The following is a 23863-nucleotide window of genomic DNA, read 5'->3' on the forward strand; positions in this document are numbered from 1 at the left end:
TTGATTAAAATTTATCATAAGATGAAAGTCACTTCCGATGAACAAAGTACAAATTTGATAAGAATTTTAAAGGTTCGTGTCATCAATCACGTACGTTATCATTGGGAATATAGTTTACAAGTGAAATCATATTAATCTATAACGAAGTATATGTAATTTTAAATGTAAATAACCGCTGTAGTTAATATTAATTTAAATATTACGCATCTTACTTAACTTCTTATAGATGTAAAAATGATAAAACGTTATTATAATTAACAGCTTCATGGACATACAATTTATACAACTGTATAATGATAAGTAATTTTTCATGTTAATTTTTAAGAAAAATTATTTTAAAATTGAGTTTAGATGTGAGTATTTTCTTATTTAAACTTTGTTCGATTGTTATATAAATATATAGGCCTATATATATTTTTTAAAATTACTCCAATGATACATATTTCGTTTCCAAACAGACTTTGCCATCGGCTTGCTTGTGATAAGTTCGCATTAGTAGTCAGCGCGGACAATAACCTAACATGTTATTATATCCTTGTACTTTAGTGTCTTTACGTTGAAGTCCAGCATCAGTATATATAACCGCTTTGGTGTGTTTATTGCTTATTCTGTTTCGATTTTTATATAAAAAATATCCTTAAGTTGCTTAAGGCAACTGGGTTGTATTCACTAACACAGAACACTTAGTCTAAACGCTGACAGACTTAATGGGCAGAACTGAGAATATTCTGAGCATTACCGAACGATTATTCTTCGCTATACTACTAGGAAAACTGGCGGACGAAGTTAAAATTACATAATTATAATAAAATATATAAATAATATTTCATCTTTAACTATTGTTTACTACACGATAAATGCTCATTGTTAGTGAATAAGTATTTTAAAAAATCATGATAATAATTCAATTTTTGTGGTCCCTTGATACTTTGGGCCCAGGGCTCAAGCCCTATTAGTCCCTATATACATCCGATTCATGGTATATTCTTTGTTCATAAGAGCTTCTGTGAAAAAAACAGGCTTTTAAAGTAGTGGTCGCACCAGCCCCAGAAACAATTGTAACTGGAATAAGAGCGAGTTACGCGCGTCTTGTCGTGGTCATATTGTTCGTTGGCGTTGCAATACGTGACCATACAAGAAACCAACATGCATTTCGTTTACCATCTTCCACTTCTTTTTTAACGCGAATGAAAGTTGTTTGCAAATGATAATACTATTACGGAGATCTTTGGCTATGTTCAAAATAATATTCTGGTTTTTAAACTAAAAACAATCGACAATTTATATCCAAAAAACAAAAAATGGCACCTACAATCAATGCCATAACATTTTGTTTTTTCACGTCACGCCGGTGCTCTTTCACTTTTTATTCGATAAAACAAAGAATTAAACTTCCATAGGCATTCGTGAGCCTGAACCAACTGATTAATTTCGATTCCAAAGCTGTACCAGTATTCTCACAATACCGGTACAGCTTTAGAATCGAAATCAATCAGCCATGATGATAATTATTTTTAACGTGGCACAGCACTGCTGAGTGGATGCGCGTTTTGCAATTGACAAAAATAGAACAAACTTTTTGTATCTAGACGCGGTTGACTTCATGAGGGTTTTTGGAGAGAGTTTACTAATTCTTGGGAACAGTCTGAAGGGTGAAAGTCAAAAGATGTGACTGTGGCTTTAGGCGCACTCATTCGCCTCCAGGAGCATGGACATCGTCACTTTGACCACATCGTATTCGTAAACAATATCACAGATTCCCAGTTTTCGTTTCATTTTCAATCCTTCATAGCAATTCAAGAAAATTGGCAATACAAGTCTTTGAGCTATATGGAACTGGCTTCGCTAACGCTCTCTCTCAAGTATGTTTTCATTCTCTTTGAAGGTTTTTATATACGCTATAATTTCATATAATTTAACTGAAATTTTATAACATCGATTGCATTTATTTTGTAATTTTAGTAACAAAAATCACAGTTTAAAAGTTTTGTTTACAAGTCCTGAGATTCTGAAAATTTTAGCAAACGCTATGTTACACAGGCTACAATTAAATAGTGCTGTAAAGTACACAATAGTAGTTGAATGAACATATAAAGTACAGTACATGAAACGTAATCAAAGGGCAGAGAATTACACGGCATAAAAGTGTCTTCAATATCAGTAAGATTTTATATAACTGAATTTAATGTAATAAACTTGAATAAATCATTAATAGTCATTTTCTGAACTGTTTTTAAATTTTAAATTATTCAGTTCGTTTACACCATTTTCACTGTACGCAAACTTACGCGTTTTTTTCTTAAAAAAATAAACTGGAATAAAATTCAATAGGCAGAGAATTACAGGCAATAACAGAAGACTGTGAAATGAAGTGAAAATCACCATTAATGTTATAATTTTAAAAAATATTACAAACGCTTCAGCGGGACCGAAATATGCTACCGAAACACCCAAAACAGTAGTTACACATCCTTGTAAAACAGGATATCCAGCAGCGTATAAGCAACTTTTGATTTTCTCATTCGGTGTTTTCTTTTCGCAATTGATAAACGCGTAAGCCGTATGAACTGCATAATCTACACAAAATCCCGTACACATCACTAATATTATTAAAGAGGGTGGGTTTACAGTCACATTCCATAAAGACATGTAACCAATCAAACCAACCTGAGTAGAAAAAACACTTAAGGTAACAGACAGAAGAAATAATATATTCGGAGTAAATAAAAAACACACTAAAATTACTATTGCTGCTGCAGAACAAACGGCTGTTATACATTTTGAAATAATATCAACATAGACGTCATACTGCATGAATCTAAAACTATATACAATTACAGGAATTTTGCTGTTATCGGCAATTTTCCTTACGTTTTCAAGAAACGTTCTTTTATCGATTCCAAGTTTTTGATCATAACTCGATATAATAAATCTCGAAGAAGTAATTTTATCACCTTCTTTATTAAAAATGACATCGTTTTTAAATCTGGTTGCTATTTTCATTTTCAAAAACACGGTTTTAAATACACTCAGAAAGTCCTCAGAATCACTAAGATTGTAACCAAGAAATGAAATTTTCGCAAATGGAAATTTAGTAAATGCCAGAAATTCTCTCAACCAACTTTCTGTGGTCGATGAATCAGACATGAAAGGTGCAGATTCAAAACTTTGAACGAGATCTTCTATGTCATTTTGGACAGTTAGATTCGAATAGTCTAGTGTCTGGTTAATGATTATTTGTACTTGCTGACTGTAATTAGAAAAATACTTATTTTCGATATTTATATATTCAAACATATAAGAGGTGTGGGGAAAAATTATAGCTAAGTCGTCTCCCTCTCGAATGAATCGAATACAATATATTGCACCAGTAAGATAAACCATAAACAGGACAACTACGATAGTTTTACCGATTGGTTTTCCCAGTATTCCGCCGAGAACATTGCCGAAAAATGCCATAAAGATATTTTCTTTTTTCTTGTTTGTTGATTTAAATTGTTTTCTGTTTTCAATTTTCTGAAAATTTCGTTTAATTGGCCAGCAAAGGAAGGAATGCAGCTTACGCTTTTCTCTGTATCCATCTACAGCCATGAGTCCTCCAAAAAACAGTAACTGATAAACATAATCGAATATGATTGCTAGAGCTGCATACGCGCTGAATATATGAATACATTTGTAAGGTGTGACAAATCCCATACAAAAAGCAAAAAAGTTGGTTAGAGACGTGATAGTGATAGACACTGCAGCTTCGGCGTAGGCTTCTTTCATTCTATCTGGAACAGAAGCGTTAACGTCAGTTCTTCTCCATGCAGATATCATTATAAATGCATCATCTATTCCAATTCCTGAAATATTCAGAAAATTAATGATGTGTTGTATGAAGCTTTTCTGATATACACATTTTTCAACAATATATCTACGAAAGTTAATTTTTTAATATTCAATAGCTAGTTTATGCAATGGTATTTTCCATTATGCTTACAAATTTAGTTACCGTGCTTTCCGGCTTATAAGACGTCCCCCTGACTTACAGTTAAAATATAGTTTGGGATATACTCGTCGTATAAGACTACCTCTCTTCCATAGCACACCAAATAAAAATAAAAAATAATCAGATTTGATTTCAATATAGTAATTTTAATTCAAATACTTATGCAGATACTTAGCAGGTAAACTGTCACTTATAAACACAGGGCTGTTTGTCATCAAACATGTAAACATAAAACAGTGCAAGTGGAATAAACTTTTCCTAATTCACTCTAGAGCTGAAAGGAAGGATAAGACAATAAACCCATGGGAGCTGCCATGCTGCTTGTTTTCTAAGCTGTCAACCAAACTGGAACTGCTGATGATAGGAGAAGATAAAGAACAATAGAGAGAGAGCAAGTGCCTTGAAAGTCCCTGGCGAGTTAGCAACGCCCATCATAATTGAAAGCTACGGTAATTTTACATGTTTTGCTGGCGTGACAGTTGCGACAGTTAAAAGCCTTCAAAATCCTCCTGTTCGTCATCTGATATCATTAATATATCAATGACATGTTATGATACATTTGTAAGGCAGTCATTGTATGGATCGAATTCCGTTTCAGATAGTGTGGTCTCATATTCGGCTTCCTCTTCATCATGCCACAAGTAGTCGTCCTCTATACCAGGGGTGGCCAACTTTTGTGTACATAAGATCTACTTTTTATCGTAAAAATGTGTCGCGATCGACTTGTTGTCGTAGGCATAGTCTAAGTGGCGAGGGGTGTGTGAAATACATACTATGTTTATACACTGTGCTTCAGTACGAGGTGCACTCCCGCGAGCTATGGGTAGATAAGGAAAATATATGTTCAAAACTATTTTTTATTTTTTAAATCACTTATTAAGTTTTCAAGATATAGGCTCATAAAGAAAATAAATTTCCAGACCCAACTTTTGATATTTGCAGTTACGAGTTCATTCTGTACAGGCGGCACCTAAAAAAATCGATTTTTCGACACTTTCAAGATAGATTTTTATTAACTTAAAATATAATTTAATTTTTTTAATCAATTACAATGTATAAATTGTGGTACTATTTGTTCGTAAACTTGAAAAAGTGGTTATAAAACTGCACAGTACGGCTGATAATTTGATTATAAGATTTTACTTTTGCGATTTTTTTTTGGGCGAGGAAAATTTATCATGGAAGAATGATATAAGACTTTTAGACTTATTTTTGCTAATCTATCAATAGCTTGGGGGAGTGCTCTTTGTACTGAAACACCCTGTATATCTACCTACGTAAAAAACAACGTAATTATTTAACGGGCCAAAATACTCACGTCCGGGGGAATTAAAACAACATGAGTAATTATTAACAATATTTATTCATTCAAATTAGTTACTGATAAAGACAGATTTAGAATTTATTTTATTACGTTACATTAATGGGAGGACTGAGTTTGCACGTCTCTTACCAAGGAAACATAATTAGGTGTATATCCTGACAAAGATAATAATAATGATTCTTCAGTATGGAAATCAGTCCGGACAGAATGTTTAGTCTTCGTTAACTTTAAGTATGAAAATGCCAATTCACACAGGTATGTAGTTCCGAAACAGGAATAAATATATTTGCTACATTTGGTGATACTGGGATATTTTTCTCAATTGAAGTATTTCCAAAAATCCAAAAATATAGAAGTCTGTTGCCGAAAACGCTCACTTATCAAGTAAATAGATAGGTAAGAAATGCCATAATTTAATTTAAAACATAAAGAACAAGTACTTACATTTTAAACAAATGAAAAATTGAAACTCAACATTGTCACCGTGGATAAACAATATTGATTAATAATAATAACATTGTTAATACTAAAGAAAAGAAGCTACCGCATGACAGTATCAAATATTCAAGCTAAATGGCTGTGTTTTCTACGAGTCCAGTCATAACTGCATGCATATTGTTGCTTTTGCGCGTTACGTTCACGCGTTGCGTTCAGTTACAAAGTGTAACGCATTAAGTCAAGACATCGCGAGCGATCGACCAAAATTGGCATCGCGATCGACTTGTTGGCCACCCCTGCTCTATACCATCTAATGAATTTGATATGCCACACTTCTTGAAAGACTTGATTGCTGTTTCTGCATCAATATCATTCCAGTCTATTATAACAAACTGGCAGAAATCATCCAACTGTGGAACACGCATGTTTCCTCCGTTTGTGAATGACTTTTCGCCGCTAACCATCCATCAATGCCATAACATTGAAATTTGCAACATGTTCATGCATCGATCTAAGGTTTCAAGGCGTCAGAAAAATAAAATCGTGGCTCATGCTGGTTACGTTCAAAAAAGTAATATCAATCGTTTATACACTATATTGGCCCCGTTATAATAAATGACTACTACGATTAGCTTTCTTTTTGCTTATAGTTATACCATTATACCTATTGATAATGTTAAAAGATTATATTTTATAACGGAAACTCACTAATACTAATATATTTAATTTTTATAGTGTATTAAGTAGATGCACAAACATAAAACTACATTTCCGTTTTGCTACTTAAGAAACACAATTGCAATACAGAATAATTCATCAGTAGCGTTCTTTAATTTGCATACCGTGTATCCACTGTTCTTTTTAATGTGAACAACTCCTATATTGGGTCCTGTATATGAAAACGAAGTAATTCTTCGATATAAAAAATTATGCTACCTACTTTAATGTAACAAATCTCGGAGTGCAAACTTTTAGAGTGGCTGTACAAACGATGTCAATCCCGCAGGAATAACTGTCTCATCTGTTTTAGTCTTGCAAGCCTTTGCTTGGTGCTGGAGTTAAATGAGCCCTGCACATATCCCACACTAGTAGACTACGTTTTTGAATAAGTCCACCTGGTCGCCTGCTCCATACATTATCAAGCTACAGCTTTACCCCTTCTTCATCCAACCATCCTTTTTCATTCAAATGCACAAAACAACCAACAGGGAACTTGAGTTTCGGCATTGTTTTTCGTTTAAAGATAATCATTGGTCTCAGTTTGTCGCCATCAGCTGTGCATACTAGTACCACTGAAAAATAGTCTTCTCATGTCCTGTTGTTTTAATTAAAATTGTTTTTTCACCTTTTTGATAGACAGTTTTATTTCTAACCATATCAAAATTCATTGGAGTTTCATCCATATTTCCAATACTACTTAACGCATAGCCGTGTTTAGTGCGGTGTTGTATTATGTAACGATGGAAACTATTTTCTTTGCTATCAAGATCTGCAGGTAATTTTTGGGCAATTTTCGTCTTTTGCCTCAGTACCATATCATGACTTGTCATGAATCTAGTACACCAGGATACAGCGGCCTTAAATCTGTTGCTATGATCTGGGTTAGATTTGGCCCACTGAAGTGCAAATAAACGTATTTTATTTCGTGTCACTACATAACCGTTTTGGCGATGGTCATTCACCGTGTCTGCTACATGTTTTTCGAGTTCTGGCCAATGTGGAGTGCCTCTTCTTAATGCACACTTACCTCTTGGCATACTCTTAATGCTTTTTCAATTGCTTTGCAGTCCCGAACCATCTTTTCTGTTACTCCATATTGTCTTGCAGCAATGCAGTTATTATAAAACTGGCTTCATATTTCTTTCTTCCTGCTGGTAGAGCCATGATGGGGTTTTGAATGTTGGACATTCTTATACCGGCCCGCCCTTGTATCCTATTACTGTATCTCCTTCTCTGCCTCTCAGATCTCGCACATGAGCGCCTGCACCGCTTCACTGCAGTCCTCAGGAGCGAGATCTGTGAGGCAGAGAAGGAGGTACGGTAATACGATAAATACAGGGCGGGCCGGATGGGTGAAAGATGCGTGTTTTTCTGGGCATAGCGTCGCTCTGTCTCTATCCATACCCCGAGCGTCTTCGGCCGAATACAGCACCGCCCTATAAGACGACCCCCGACTTTTGAGATTTTCCTGGGATAAAAAGTCGTCTTATATGCCGGAAAATACGTTATATCGTACTGTTATATATCGTAGATTGCGTTTGTTTGGCCACTCTTTATACTTATAGAGTTACGTTTAAAAACGAGACGATTTAGAAACAATTGTGATTACTTCAGTGGAAGTAAGTAATACAACGAAAGTAAAATTCTGACAAAAATTTTCTAATAATCATATCTGAACCTTGGAAATCTGAGTTCTGAAAGAATTAGAATCATTTGTATGTAAATATATGCAGAGAATTGTTAAGGAATGGGAATGTTTAATTGAATTCATTAGATTTAACACCAAACTTGTTCCCGACTGTGAATTTTGCATCATGTTCATGCATCGATCTAAGGTTTCAAGGCGTCAGAAAAATAAAATCGTGGCTTATGCTGGTTACGTTCAAAAAAGTAATATCAATCATTTGTACACTATACTGGTCCCGTTATAATAAATGACTACTACGATTAGCTTTGCTTTTGCTTATAGTTAGACCATTATACCTATTGATAATGTTAAAAGATTATATTTTATAACGGAAACTCACTAATACTAATATATTTAATTTTTATAGTGTATTAGGTAGATGCAGAAACATAAAACTACATTTCCGTTTTGCTACTTAAGAAACACAATTGCAATACATAATAATTCATCAGTAGTGTTCTTTAATTTGCATACCGTGAATCCACTGTTCTTTTTAATGTGAGTAACTCCTATATCGGGTCCTGTATATGAAAACGAAGTAATTCTTCGATATAAAAAATTATGCTACCTACTTTAACGTAACAAATCTCGGAGTGTAAACTTTCAGGGGAGGCAGAAAACATAAAAACAAACCGTATTTATATAGGAATTATGATCGGAAACGCCATCCTGATGTATTAGAGGACACAGTAACTTGAAGTAATGACAAGACAATAAATTGTGAAAATGATTTCTAATAAAAATGAAAACTTGTTAAGATGGCTTTTTCAATCTATGTGGATATGGTTTATTCTATGTTCTCTGCCGTCCTAAAAGGTTGTACCTCAAGATTTGAATCACTGTATGTAATGTTCAGATCTCTTGTTTAACGTGTATCTCTGTTATTCAACTAACTAAAATTTAAATTTTGTAGGCAATTAAATACTCATTTCAATTACTATCTATTGTCCTTAACATTACGTTGAAAAAATGTACAACTTTTGTAGTTAGATCTATATTGATCCGCTTGGAGAAGGTTTGGTTTCATCCACATGCAACCAGCACTCATTTGAATTTTAGTGCAAGCAGCATAAACTCGAGTTCTATGCAGCTAGTGCATAAAACTAGCACTCACCCAATATCTACGGATTGTATTAATAGAAAAAGAAAATGTCTTTGAAAAAGTTATTCTAACCGATACCCAGTCGAATATAGTATTTAATATCTGCCAGAAAAAAAAATAGAAATGTTGTTTTTTTACTGGCATTTTAAACTAAAGAAGTATGTCTTTCTCATTAAGTATAAAACTTACCTAACATCAGAACAATAATCATAACGTTTAAAGTTGCATACTCCATTCTGCAGTAAATTAGTAGTCCAAATGCAGCAACAGACGCAATAAAAGGTGAAATGCAGCCAGCAATACCCAACCAAGGCTTACTAAGCAGAGTATCAGTCGATAAGCAAGAAACTGCCGAGAATATCAGCATAATTGGAGCAGCAATAATAATGAGAATAAAAATACATTCTCCGTTTCGATTAATTTCGTTATTGACAGATTGACTTATAAATGTATAAATTTTAATGTTATCGATACGAATTTTTGATAAAACTTCTAAAAGAGTATTTTCCCACATTAGTGCCATTTTTTTCGTTTCTTCTGTGGCGTGGTCCAGTGGATAATACAGTCTAATTGCCTTGGAATCTCGAATCGTATTGTCTTCATTTACTGTTACACCACCAAATTCAAAACCGGAGATTATTAATTTTCCACCTGTTCTATCAACTGGATATCTAGAAATAACCAGAATAAGTTTATTGCAACGTTATGTAAATATGAATTATGTTATTTTATTTATAGAAATCTAACATTGTTACAGATAAAAAAGACATTGCAGTGCTAAGTAACAGTTAAATAAAAATTCACAAATGTACAATAGGTGCTGTAATCCAGAAAAATTAAGAATTATCCTTCTCATTGTATTTTAATATATTTCCATGAAAATAAATTAAAACGGAAGTTATTAAAATAATTTTATTGTTTTAACTTATGTTAATTAGTCATTTCTACTGTTCAGTAAATAATTCTATTCTTTTACAAAAATCTTTACTTCTTAAAAACCTCGTATTGTGAAGTTTAATTGCCTCATTCTCATCACATTTAATTATGGATAGATCATTATATATTTAATATCACGAAGAGACGCCACTAAGAACAGTAAGTCTACTAAAAATAGTCTGAATAAACGAGTAAGAATTTTTACAGTGTAGGGAAGCAGAATTACTAAGAGTATCGTCCAGTATCATTGCATAGCCTCATTAAATCAGAATTCTGCGTTATTGAACGTTTAAAATTGCATGTAGTGCCATTTTTTATGATATTCTTTTTTAAAAATTTTTATATTTTTAATTATTGTAAAATGTTAAAAAAACTTAATTTTTAGAGTAGAAATGCGTTTTATAAAACAATATAAATGCTATTACGGGGTAAAACCGTTATTAAGTCTGATCTTAATGGAAATACGACACACGATCCTTTTTATAGCCTCACTCTCTAGATGTTTAACCACTAAAATTTGACAGCATAAATACCGATAATACACAAATCTTCCTGCAAAGTTTCAGACATTTACGAAGTAAAGCGCGGGAGTGATTAACCTTCAAACAGGAAAACAAAATTGTGACCCCACACGAACACACACCAATACATACAGAAAAAAACCACCGATTTGTTTTTTAATTTTTATTTCTCGACGTTTTAAGCTTCCCCGAGTGCAAAAATGTTTTTCACCGATCTATGTACACAGTACACCAAATAAATTATGAGACTGATTTTTTTCATGAATACTTTCAATAAATGCGCCAAATGTGGTTACCATTTCACCGGCTAGATTGTGCAGAACACGAAGACGCTTTGATCATGTCGATGACTCAGCCAGTGCATGCACAGCAGCCGTGAAAGTAATGTTGTGCAAGTAGCGGAGGCACAAACGTATCATCATGGATCAAAGAGCTTTAGCAGCATCAGAACTTTACAAAGACATGTTAGTTGTTTACGGGGATGATTGTCTTAGTCGTGCACAAGTGTTCCGCTGGTTTTCAGCATTTAAGAACGGAAGAGAATCCTTAGAAGATGAACAACGCGACTTCATCAGCAGTACTACTTAGTACTGATCAAGTCGCGTTATAGTGTGTACTGTACATCAGTACTGACAGTGACCGGACAGTACTACTTAAGACTCACACAACGTCTCTTTGCTCGCAAGCGTCGTGTCAGAACGCATCTGTTCCAAAGCAACAGTTGGGTTTTCCTGCATGACAATGCACCCGCTCTCTCTGCACTACCCGTGAAACAATTTCTAGCATCAAAACAGATCTTTGTGATCAAACACCCACCCTATTCGCCTGATTTGGCACATGTAGACTTTGTAGACATTGTATTTTAAAATATTTCCATGAAAATAAATTAAAACGGAAGTTATTAAGATAATTTTATTGTTTTAATTTATGTTAATTAGTAATTTCTACTGTTCAGTAAATAATTCTATTCTTTTACAAAAATCTTTACTTCTTAAAAACCTCGTATTGTGAAGTTTAATTGCCTCATTCTCATTACATTTAATTATGGATAGATCATTATATATTTAATATCAAGTTCGATATTAATATACATCTTAAAAAATGTTATAAAATTACTTCGAAATAATTACGAAGTTTTCAGAAAAGTACTTATAAAGAAATACAATCGACATCAACTATCCACTTAAGAGTTATTATTAAAATTTAATAAATAATAATAAAACTTACTTGATTTTGTACATTCCTCTTTTAATATGATTTGTCTTTCCTTTCAATAACAAAACAAAATTATCGTGGCAAGTGTTTCCGTTTGCCTTACAACATAAATCTTCGTAACGAACGAATGCGTTATTCCATAGAAAACTGACATTTCTAATGATTTCGTCAAGTTTTATGACCTCTTCAATTATTGATTCTTCTAACACGGAAGTTTCATATTTTGATGTTATCTGTATTACTGCCATTCCTTCCAGTCTAGTTATCCTTCTGTAATCACATTGTGACGTGTTTATGGAAAAGATTGATTCGATTGCTACTCTATCTACTTTACTTCTTGCATCGGTTGGTGCATAAAGATATTCTGCATCCTTTGTAGCTGATACACGTAATAATCCTGTTGCTAACACAAGTGAAAGTACGAAGAGAATTGCAACGTATATTTGTGGATAACATCCTACGTTATATCCAATGCGAGATAATGTAGCAGAAACTACTCTTCTTACCAAGTCATGCTTCATTTTTCTACAAAAATAAGCAAACACGAAGGATAATATTTAATATAATTATATGGTATTAGAATCTTTACTTCAATCGCATAAAATGTTTAACATCTAACAAGAGTCATATCTGGAGAGAGGTCAAGCTTAATGAAGATTTTACTCATTATTATAATTTACACTTTTCCTTTTTGTTATAAAATTGTCTCTATCTTTAAGTGAAAAGACGAGTTTTATAACAGTTAAGTTTTTTGCCGTTTAAATTAATAATATAAAATGTTTTTCATAAGAAAGTTTCATAGAAGATGGCGCTACGTACAATTTTATTTATTCTAATTACAATTATAGTATAGAAGTTCTATTTTAAAATCTCATAGCGATGTTCGTTATAAGTCAGAAACCTACACTTTTTCTTATAGTTGGTGCTACATACGCTGTGACAATTCCGAAAGATTAATTAATACGGTTGACGTATGAAGCAGTCTTGATATGGTACTATCGCCACCAATTAACGTAATTCTGCGTAATGTTAAGGCGACATGACTGAAAATAGCGACAACTGGCAGCGAATGTGTTAAATAGTATAAGGTTACCGGCCAACACGGTTTTTCAGGGTGCCGAATTTAAATATTTGGTCCGTTTTCTGTCACATTTTAATCGTTGAAACAATTCTTTATTCCTCTTCTGTACACAATTTAAATAATTTTTAAAATGTGTTAGATTGGTCACTCGGTGTGATAAACCCCTACGTAAGATAACCTTTGTAGTTATATAAATCAAATACTATAATATAATATAAAAGAAGGGTTAAAAGTACGAAATAATCTAATATTCTTAATCCTTGTTGCTTTTATTTTTTGCTCGAGCAACTCCGGGCAGTGAATAGATAATATAGTTTTAATATAAATAAACCGAATAATTGTTGAAGGCATAATTATGTCTACTTACATATTGTAGAGCTTGAAATTAATATAATTCTTCTATTAGTGTTGATTATAGATATGATGTTTTTTAAATCAACCTTTTGACTTTTTCAACAGATATAAGATAGAAATTCCAAGGTACAAAATACAAATAATGAGATAAGAGTTTTATCAACTACGAATTATACTTTACGAGTTTCAATAAATACCATTTGCTCGAATCAAGTGTGTATTACTTGTGAGTAGGTATCATTTTTTTAGAAAATAGTGATTGTCAGAAGACCTGGATCCATTGGATCCACAACACGAGAAGGGTAACTTCGCTTCACAACATTAGTTAACGGGTAATAATATTATAATACTAGTATAAGCTTAATTACACCTGTGCTTTTGTTGAAAATGTCTGAAATTTTGTAGGAAAGTTTTTGTATTAGGGCAATTGACGTATTTTATTGGATACGGAGTTAAAGTTAATTATTAACTTGCAAAATCGTAGATTTTCGACTCGAAACTATAGCGTTATATGTCCCAAAGTAAAATTTTCTACTATGCAAAGAGCTAAAATGCATGACTGCAACGAATAATTCAATATTTTATCACAAAAAAACAGAAAATGTCAGCTGTATGCAGTTTTAATACGAATATAATAATTTTACTAATTCATTCGTCCATACTGCATAATATTAGACTAAAACCAGGTCAGATGTCTATTCGGGAGAGAAGCATACAAGTTTTTTTTTATTCATATAATACTCGATTATAACACGTCACTAGTCACTTTAATGGTGGCTGTGCTTAACTTTCTTGTATTTCATTACCTTTCGAATGGCTGTTTTGCCGATTTTCTCATATATAAGTATTTGTTTACCATCGCTATATAAACTTTCTTGTGGTATTGACATTTATATGAAAAGCTCTAAAATTCTAATGTATTTGTGTGATGTATTTGTTTCATGTGAGAGTAGGGTTAGTTAATTATGCTGCGGTAGAAGCAAGAGTTTGTGCCAATAATTTTAATCAAAAATACAGAAATGGGCATCTTGCGCACGGTTTCAGAGAGATGCCTACTGGAGTTAGGTGAGAGATGCGTACTTTTTCTACATTGTCCTATTGTGAACTTAATTAAATTTATAAATTTCAAATGCCTACTGAATACAAAATGGGATAAACTGGTGCCAATGGGCTAAACAAGATTTAGTTCTTTCAGCTCAAACAGTACATACTAATTGTCTAAATTATTATCGAGCAAGCAAAGAATTTAACATAAACAAATAAACCGAACTCGAGAGAAGTAATGCCGAGCGGAATCGATGTGCAATGTACAAACAATACTTGTATGAAATATGTACTGTACAATGTTTCTTGCAGAGTATATTAAGTGTGGGAAATACAAAAAGCGCAAAATGTTGATTAAATAAAATGTTCAATAAAACAAACATCTCACTCTTAAGGATTATGCAACTCTCCCGGAGGACGGGAGAAACGCACAAAAGGAACAAGTGTCGTTTTGTTGCTCCCACTATGTTACATCTGTTATAGATATGTTTTCGTCACTCTGTGTTAGTTTTTATTTAGCTTCGTTTCTTTTTATTAAAAGATAACTTTTAGCTGTAAATGCGTTATATACATTATTTATTTCTTCTGGAACATTCGAAGATTTTTCTATAATCTATAAATTCACATGTGCTTTCATACTTAATTTAAAACAAAATTTACATAAAACAACGATCGATTTCTTTCAATTTTAATTTTATTTTTTCTGTACATTAGATGTTAGACTTTTCATTTCGTTATTCGAACAGCCGGAGTTTCTGCAAATGTAATCTACATTAAGATTGTGTGTTACATAAGCTGTAAGTTACAAAAACATGTTTGTAAACTGAACACTAACGTTCTGTTAAACACATAAAGAACGTAGACCGAATACAAAAGTCCGTGAATTATACGATACACAACTATTTCAATATATTTATGAATTTACTATAACTCCATTTCATGCATTAAATTAAAGAAAATTCTTAATTTTTAATTTTCTGCAATATTTTTACATTTTAAAATATTCAGTTCGTTTACATCACCTTCCCTGCACTCAAACTTATTCTTTTTCTTCTCAATAAAAGACTGCAGAATATAATCCAAAAAGCCGAGAATTACAGGTAATAACAGAAGGCTGTGAAATGAAGTGAAAATCACCATTAATGTTATAATTTTAAAAAATATTACAAACGATTCAGCGGGGCCGAAATACACTACCAAAACACCCAAAACAGTAGTTACACATCCCTGTAAAACAGGATAACCAACAGAATATAAACAACTTTTGATTTTCTGGTTTGGTGTTTTCTTTTTGCAGTTGATAAATGCGTAAGCTGTATGAACTGCATAATCTACACAAAATCCCGTACACATCACTAAAGTTATCAGAGAGGGTGGGTTTACAGTCACATTCCATAAAGACATGTAACCAATCAAACCAACCTGAGTAGAAATAACACTTACGGTAATAGAGAGAAGAAACAGTATATTCGGAGTAAATAAAAAACACACTGAAATCACTATTGCTACTGCAGAACAAACGGCTGTTATACATTTTGAAAGAATATCAACATAGACGTCATAATACATAAATCTTAAATTATATACAATGACAGAAAATTTGCTGTTATCGGCAATTTTCCTTACGTTTTCAAGAAACGATCTTTTATCAATTCCAAGTTTTAGATAATAACTGGATATAAGAAATCTCGAAGCAGTAATTTTATCACCTTCTTTATTAAAAGTAACATCGCTCTTAAATCTGGTTGCTATTTTCATTTTCAAAAACACGTTTTTAAATGCACTCAGAAAGTCTTCAGAATTACTCAGATTGTAACCAGAAAGTGAAAATTTCGCTACTGGAGATTTAGTAAATGCCAGAAATTCTCTCAGCCAACTTTCTGTGGTCGATGAATCAGACATGAAAGGTGCAGATTCGAAACTTTGCAGAAGATTGTCTATGTCATTTTGTACGGAGATATTTGAGTAGTCTAATGTCTGGTTAATGACTATTTGCACTTGATGACTGTAATTAGAAAAATACTTATTTTCGATATTTATATATTCATACATATAAGAAGTGTCGGGAAAAAATATAGCTAAGTCGTCTCCTTCTCGAATGAACCGCACACAATAAATTGCACCTGTTATATAAATCATGAATAAGGCAATTACGACAGATTTAACGATTGGTTTTCCCAGCATTTCACCTAAAACATTGCCAAAAAATGCCATGAAAATATTTCTTTCCGTTTTGCTTATTGACGTAAATTTTTTGTTGTTTTCAATTTCTTGATGATTTCGATTAATTCGCCAGCAGAAGACAGAATGCAACTTATGCTTTTCTCTGTATCCGTCTAAAGCCATGAGTCCTCCAAAAAACAGTAACTGATAAACATAATCGAATATGATTGCTAGAGCTGCATACGCGCTGAAAATTTTAATACATTTGAAGGGTGTTATAAATCCCACACAAAAAGCAAAACAATTGGTCAGAGACGTGATAGTGATAGACACTGCAGCTTCGGCGTATGCTTGTTTCATTTTATCCGGAACACAAGATTTCACGTTAGTTCTTCTCCATGCAGCTATCAATATAAATGCATCGTCTATTCCAATACCTGAAATTTTGAAACAAAATTTATTTATTGTTGTATCATTCTATCTATTTTAACATACACAAATTACAACAATATATTTAATCTTCTAGTATACAGTAGCTTGTTTGTGCTATAATATATTCTGTTTTGAGTACAAGTTTATTTATGTTGTAACGTTATCTATCGCAGGTTTTGTTTGTGCCATAACTCATTATTTTATGAGTTAGAACGTGACATATTTCATACGAAATATTTGACGAATTGCTGCCTTTACTTCAAAGGAAGTAAGTAAGATAAGAAACAAAAATTCAGACAAAAATATTTCAATAATCAAATTTAAATTTTGAAAATATTATTTCCAAAAGAATTCGAAATTTGTGTATTAGTCTATACATAAAATTGTAAAGAAATGAGAATGCTTAATTGAATCCATTAGATTTAACACCAAACTTGTACGAATACGAGTACGAATATCACTATATGTACAGATCTAAGGCACGTGTACTTCTTTATTTGGTGCAATGAACAACAATTAAATGTATTAAATACCAAAGTTGCAGACGATGTGAAAAATACATGTGTGAGATTTTTTTATCTGGCCTCCATTGCTCGTATTTTTACTATTAACTTTGGTCAGTGACGATTTTAATCCCTGGAGCATTGTAAATAAATAAAGACTTTTTCTAACTTTTTAAATGTTCTATGACATATGCCGTTATATTTTACAGTAGTTTAGACCTAGAAATGGATCATCACCGATTACCGTACAGTTTACTTTATCTTCGTTAATAACATATCACAAAGATCTTTAACTTTTTCTGAAAGGCAGGAATTTTAAGGGCTGCTTTCATCGGCGTAGCTAGGGTTTTGTTATGGGGGGCCTAGTAGAGGCTAGCCTGACACAAAATTGAATTATTTCAAATTATTGTTCATTAAAATGAAATTTTAATAGGAATCGACAATAACTTAACACACATATAATAAGAAACTTCCTATAATCGTACGTTCTCGTAACATTAATCTCAAACTCTAGCAATACCTTAAACAAAAATTAATCAATTAATTATTTTTTTACCATTTTTTAATATAGTTCACAGTCTTTAATCTAGATCTAGACTATCAGCGGATACACTACACCCAATTAAATTAGCTTCAGCTTTCTATTTCTTTTTGCAAATCGGCTCAACACTTTTTCGGCTGTAATTTTCTGGGGAGGGGCACCAGGTTAACTAGGGGACCGGGCCCACCCATGCCCCTTCTCGTCTACGCCCATGCCTGCTTTTATCATGACTGAAATTTTTTGTTACATGGAAATTGAGAAATTTAATTATTGCAAAAGTCGAATCATGCAACGAGAGTAAGATATTTTAATTATAAATTGAGCAAACAAATTCAGCTTACTGCTTTTATAATAACAATAATACGTTCATTGCAGGCTCACCAGTGGCCAAGCGGTTCAGTTTATTGAAAATTGGGAGTTTGGTCGTGGGTTTGCGCCTCGCCGGGACGGGCTGGCCACGTGGAGTTTTTCGGGTTTTCTCCACGTTTGTAACGCCTGAATAGGAGTCAGTTACCCTTAAAAAGACATCACGAAAGGCATCCCCTAGGCAGATCTTCCAATTGTTGCGTTGCTGCAACTTAATAAAACAAAACAATGTTTATTGCAAATTACATTAAGTTGAAAATCCATGTCTAGATCACACAATTATATATATACTAGCAGGTAGGACCGGCGTTGCTCGGGCAAAAGTAACGATAGCGAAGATTGAGATTATTACCTTATAGTCACAAAAGAAAAAGAGTAACTTCATCAACAAACTAAGTATTTCTAAAGAAAGGTCGAATTTGAAAATCGAATGTTCTAATATTGTTCGATTTTCACGACGTGTTCTGATTTTATCGTTCGATTTTCATCGAATGTTCTAAAGAAGAAAGGTCGAGAAAAACCGAACTAATCTGTTTAAATTTGAAAATCGAATGTGTTCTAGCATATTACCTTTTTTTTTTTCCTTTTTTTTCCCAGAGCCCGTAAATCTTGCACGTTGCTTTCTCTTGTTCTCCATTGTTACTTAACACTTCCATTGTTACTTCACATTATCATTGTTACTTAACACTTTAGTACTTAAATTTGGTACCCTAACTGTTTTCCAAATTTCAACTTTCAACTCCTAACCGTTTTAGCGAAAATTATGATTATTACGTTACAGTCAACCTTACCCGTTTTCACAGAATGCAAGAATTGGGTCCCCTGTTTCCAGACTAATTACAGAATTTTTAGTTAGGTCTAAAAATATGTTCGATTTCCCGCAAAAACGAAAAAATATTTATCTGCGTCTTGCACGTCGCTTTCTCTTAACAATTCCATTGTTACGTAACACTTTCATTGTTGACATTTCCATTGTTACTTGACACTTCCATTGTTACTTAACACTTACATTGTTGATGGAAGTGTTAAGCTTTAATTTTGTCCCTCTCCTCCGTGGGGAGGAATTTCGAAAAATCCCTTCTTATGTGCGTTCTCGTGACGTACCCTAACTGTGTACCAAATTTCAACTTTCAACTCCCTAACCGTTTGGGCTCTGCACTGATTATTATTATTATTATTATGTTGGGTTAAGTGAGATATACTCGGTTAACACCGGTGGCTGTGTACTATGCCGGACCAAAGTCAACGCATAGTAACCAAAACAGAAATTAAAGAAGTGTATCAGTGTGTGTGTCTGTATTCAGGAATTTTCTCACAATATGACATGTTTATTATTATTATTATTATCAACTCGTCTCGATTATATATATAGATAGGAGGCAGAAAGATAGAGTTCTGTGCAGTAAGGTTTCTATTCTAGTTCTAAAACTATAATTGTATAAATAAAAACACTCTTGTGTGCATCTTTTACTAAGAATTATTTTTACAACGTGGAATACGTGACTATAAGGTCCAGTCTTCTATTCTGGTATTTGATAAAATGAAAGATAGGTCTTTACTTATTATTAAAGGTGATCTTGTGTAGAGGCGAAAAACAAGTACATTTAATGTGCTATTTTTATAAAGTACTATCTTATAAATAGTATGTTTGATATTTTTATCGACATTACTTATACCTCATGTCTTGAAGTTGTGTACCGGAGGTTTAGATTTGTATTCTCTCATATGTAAGTAACATGCAATTCACACTATGTAATATATTATAATTTGTTTTAATATTATGTCATGATTTATTGTAATGTTGTTTTTCAAATAGCGCTGAAGAGGGGCTAAAACATTACATTAACCCGAAATGTATTTGTTGTAATTTGTAAAATATGCTACAATAAAATCATTCATTTAACCCCGAGTTTGCTGTGAGAAGAATCAACCTAATAAAAGGATTAAAGCGATTAGAAAATAGTAATATTAATACAGCATCCCTACAAATAAGAGAAACTAATTAAGTGTAGTTGTTTCTTCTTTATCAGCATTTTAAAACTAAAGTGACTCGTTGCATTAAATTAACGCACCAAGAAAAAGTTGTCGGAATAGAACGAAATTGTTATATATAATTTAAGTGATATAAATTATTACAAAATGAAAGCGAAAAGACCATTTATTGCAGGAAAACCTACAAATTAAAGAAGATCTAGTATAATGTTAGGCCACCTGTTGCGTGAACACACGATGTGAAACGGGCGACATAGAAACATACAGGTGTCGCATAATATCCTGCAGTATTTCAGTCCATTGTTGCAGCAAGCTATCCTCTAGTTCGACCAAACTTTTACGCTGTCGAATTTGGCATCCCAGGTGATCCCAGACATGTTCGATCGGGTAGGCCAGGGAAGTGTGGCAAAGTAGCGGAACAGTTCTGTGACACTCTGTGTTGGTCGAGCATTGTCCCGTTGGAAAATGGCTCTTGGGAACCCTGCTATGAGTGGCAACACATATGGCTTCAGGATGTCACTAACGTTCCACTGTGCTGTCATAGAGCCTTGGATCACTACTAGAGGTGACCGGCTGTCGTATGTGATCGCACTCTAGACAATCACACCAGCTGTGGGGCGGTGTGCCAGTCCAAAGCGTAGATAGGATTGACGCGTTCACCACGGGGCCTCCTGACACAAAAACTGTCGCCGTCAGTTCCCAAACTGAACTGGATTCGTCGCTGTAGAAGACGCGGTTTCATTTCATTGTTGTCCAACCCCACTTTGAGCGACACCACTCCAGACGGATGCGACGCCTAGGTGGTATTAATGTGGCACACGTAATGGGCGCCGTGATATAAAATGTTCCTCACCAAGGCGTCTCCAAATAGTACCGACAGATACAAGGGCCTGTAATGATGACTTCACCTGTGTCCAAATGGCAGACAACGATATGGTCGGCTGTATGCGTGCTCGTCGGATGACCAGACAGTCCTCTCGGCTAACTGTCTGCTGAAGACGTCCTGAGTCTGAGCTGTCTCGTTCACTGGTCCCGACCCGATAATTCTTTTTGTTTTTGTTTTTTCTTTCAAACTCGGTTAATTGTTCGTATGGTCTTTGATTGCGGCATCCTGTCTGTAATTTACCTGTTGTGTGTCTCTGCAACAGGTAAACAATAGACAGAATGCCTTTGTGCGCCTTTAGTGAACAAGTGGGACGCAATCAGCCTTCACTCTCTAACTTTAACCATTTCTGTATCTGATTGACACTTACCAGCATATCAAGTTTCTCAGTGATTACAGACAACTTATTCTTGGTTCGCGATTTTTTCTATGATATATATACTGTGTCATATACCATTTTCGTAAAACTTACCTAACATCAGGAAAATAATCATAACGTTCAATGTGACATACTCCATTTTGCAGTAAGTTAGCAGTCCAAATGCTGCAATAGTGGCTAAAAAAGGTGATACGCAGCCAGCAATACCCAACCAAAGCTTACTATGCAGAGCATCAGTCGATAAGCAAGAAACTGCCGAGAATATCAACATAATTGGACCAGCAATTACTATAATAAACAAAACATTTTCTCCATTTCGGTTAATTTCGTCATTGACAGACTGACTAATGAACTTATAGATTTCGATATTGTTTATATGAATTTTTGATAATGTTTCTAAAAGAGTGTTTTCCCACATTAGTGCCATTTTTTTCGTTTCTTCTGTGGCGTGGTCCAGTGGATAATACAGTCTAATTGCCTTGGAATCTCGAATCGTATTGTCTTCATTTACTGTTACACCGCCAAATTCAAAACCGGAGATTATTAATTTTCCACCTGTTCTATCAACTGGATATCTAGAAATAAACACAACAAATTTATTTAACATTATATAAATATAAACTACGTTATTTCCTTTTTGAAAATTTATCGTACAAAACTGAAAAGCCTACATAAAACTGCCATTCTGCCACCGTTTACTTTTACCATGATGTTCATTTACTTATATTATATATATTGCTTATTTTATTTGGTGTAAATAGCTATTTTTATGTATAACCATTTACGGTTTCTCGATAATTTTTCCACATTATAAAACAAGCTTTTTCGTTATAATAAAATTCAGCGATATCTAAAGCAGGCCTATTGCAATAATTTCGTGATAGATATATTAGCTGGCAGACAAAGAAACTCCAGCCTCTTGATTTTTTCTTCACTTGCCTGTTAATATACAAGTGGTCTGTAATTAAAGTCCATTTACTTCGAGCAGTCTACGGAAAAAATTTCAGCAATGGTTACTTAAGTTTCCCGGCGACATTTGGTGGCACCATCTGTTATCATGTTTTATTTTAAAAAATTTATATCGTTTTTTATTATAAAATGGCAAAAAGTTTAACTTTGAAAGTAGTAATGAGTTTTATAAAAAATTGTAAATGCTAATAACAAGTAAAATCGTCATTAAATTTGAACCTACTAGAAATACACCCAAACCCGTTTATCTCTTCTCCCCTCCCGCTTTAAAAACCAAAATTTAACAGCATCAACTCTCCATTAGACAATCCTCTCTGCCAAATTTCAGAATTGTTCGACTAAAAGCTGAAGAATTATGAAGGTTCAAATAGGATGAAGAATATCGCCTCTTCACACACACACACACACACACACACACACACACACACACACTGACATCCATACATACAGGAAAATCCGGATTTTTTGCGTTTCTCGACGTTTCAAGGTGTACTAAGTGCAAAAATGTAAAAAACTATAAGTACAGGTCTTTAAAACTTAATATAAACTTAGTTTGCAATGATGAAGACATTTTTACACAAATATAATTGGCATTAACGTAATAATCAATAGAAGCATTACTATTATAACTAAAATATAATAATAAAACTTACTTGATCTTGTACATTCCTCTTTTAATGTCATTTGTCTTTCCTTTCAAAGACAAAACAAAATTCTCCTGGCAAGTGTTTCCGTCTGCTTTGCAACATAAATCTTCGTAACGAACGAATGCGTTATTCCATAGAAAACTGATATTTCTAATGATTTCGTCAAGTTTGATGACCTCTTCAATTATTGATTCTTCTAATACGGAAGATTCATATTTTGATGTTATTTGTATCCCTGCCATTCCTCCCACTCTAGTTGCTCTTCTGTAATCACATTGTGACGTGTTTATGGGAAATACTGATTCTATTGCAGCTCTGTCTGCTTTGCTTCTTGCATCGGATGGAGCATAAATATATTCCGCATCCTTTGTAGGTGATACACGTAATATTCCTGTTGCTAACACTAACGATAATATAAAAAGAATTGCGACGTGTATTTGTGGATAGCATCCTACATTGTAACCAACGCGAGATAATGCTACAGAAACTACTCTTCTTAAAATTTCGTGTTTCATTTTGTTTTAGAAAAGAATTAAAACCAACAGGAAACATATAATTACATGACATTGATTTGA

The 23863-nt window shown here is 33.4% G+C and overlaps 1 protein-coding gene across 1 annotated transcript; it reads right to left on the reverse strand.

Moving 5' to 3' along the window:
* Positions 1–499: 499 nt before the first annotated feature.
* On the reverse strand, positions 500–23803 carry LOC136979501 (patched domain-containing protein 3-like). Its single transcript, XM_067275507.1, has 5 exons — positions 23295–23803; positions 21766–22247; positions 2746–3845; positions 2417–2667; positions 500–608 (listed from the first exon to the last, which is right to left on the reverse strand). Exons 1-5 carry the CDS (start codon positions 23801–23803, stop codon positions 500–502), a joined length of 2451 nt encoding a protein of 816 aa, XP_067131608.1.
* Positions 23804–23863: the final 60 nt, after the last annotated feature.

Source organism: Centruroides vittatus, unplaced genomic scaffold, assembly GCF_030686945.1.
Source record: "Centruroides vittatus isolate TY-2023 unplaced genomic scaffold, ASM3068694v2 contig_628, whole genome shotgun sequence".
NCBI lineage: Eukaryota > Metazoa > Arthropoda > Arachnida > Scorpiones > Buthidae > Centruroides > Centruroides vittatus.

Excerpts from the sequence above, each read along its gene's own strand:
- LOC136979501 (XM_067275507.1), bottom strand. The coding sequence starts at position 23,803 with ATGAAACACGAAATTTTAAGAAGAGTAGTTTCTGTAGCATTATCTCGC. Across the intron at positions 2,668-2,745 it reads TTTGTTCTGCAGCAGCAATA|GTTGGTTTGATTGGTTACAT; the intron begins GTAATTTTAGTG and ends TTTTCTACTCAG. Across the intron at positions 609-2,416 it reads TATTTCGGTCCCGCTGAAGC|AATAAGCAATAAACACACCA; the intron begins GTTTGTAATATT and ends AAATCGAAACAG.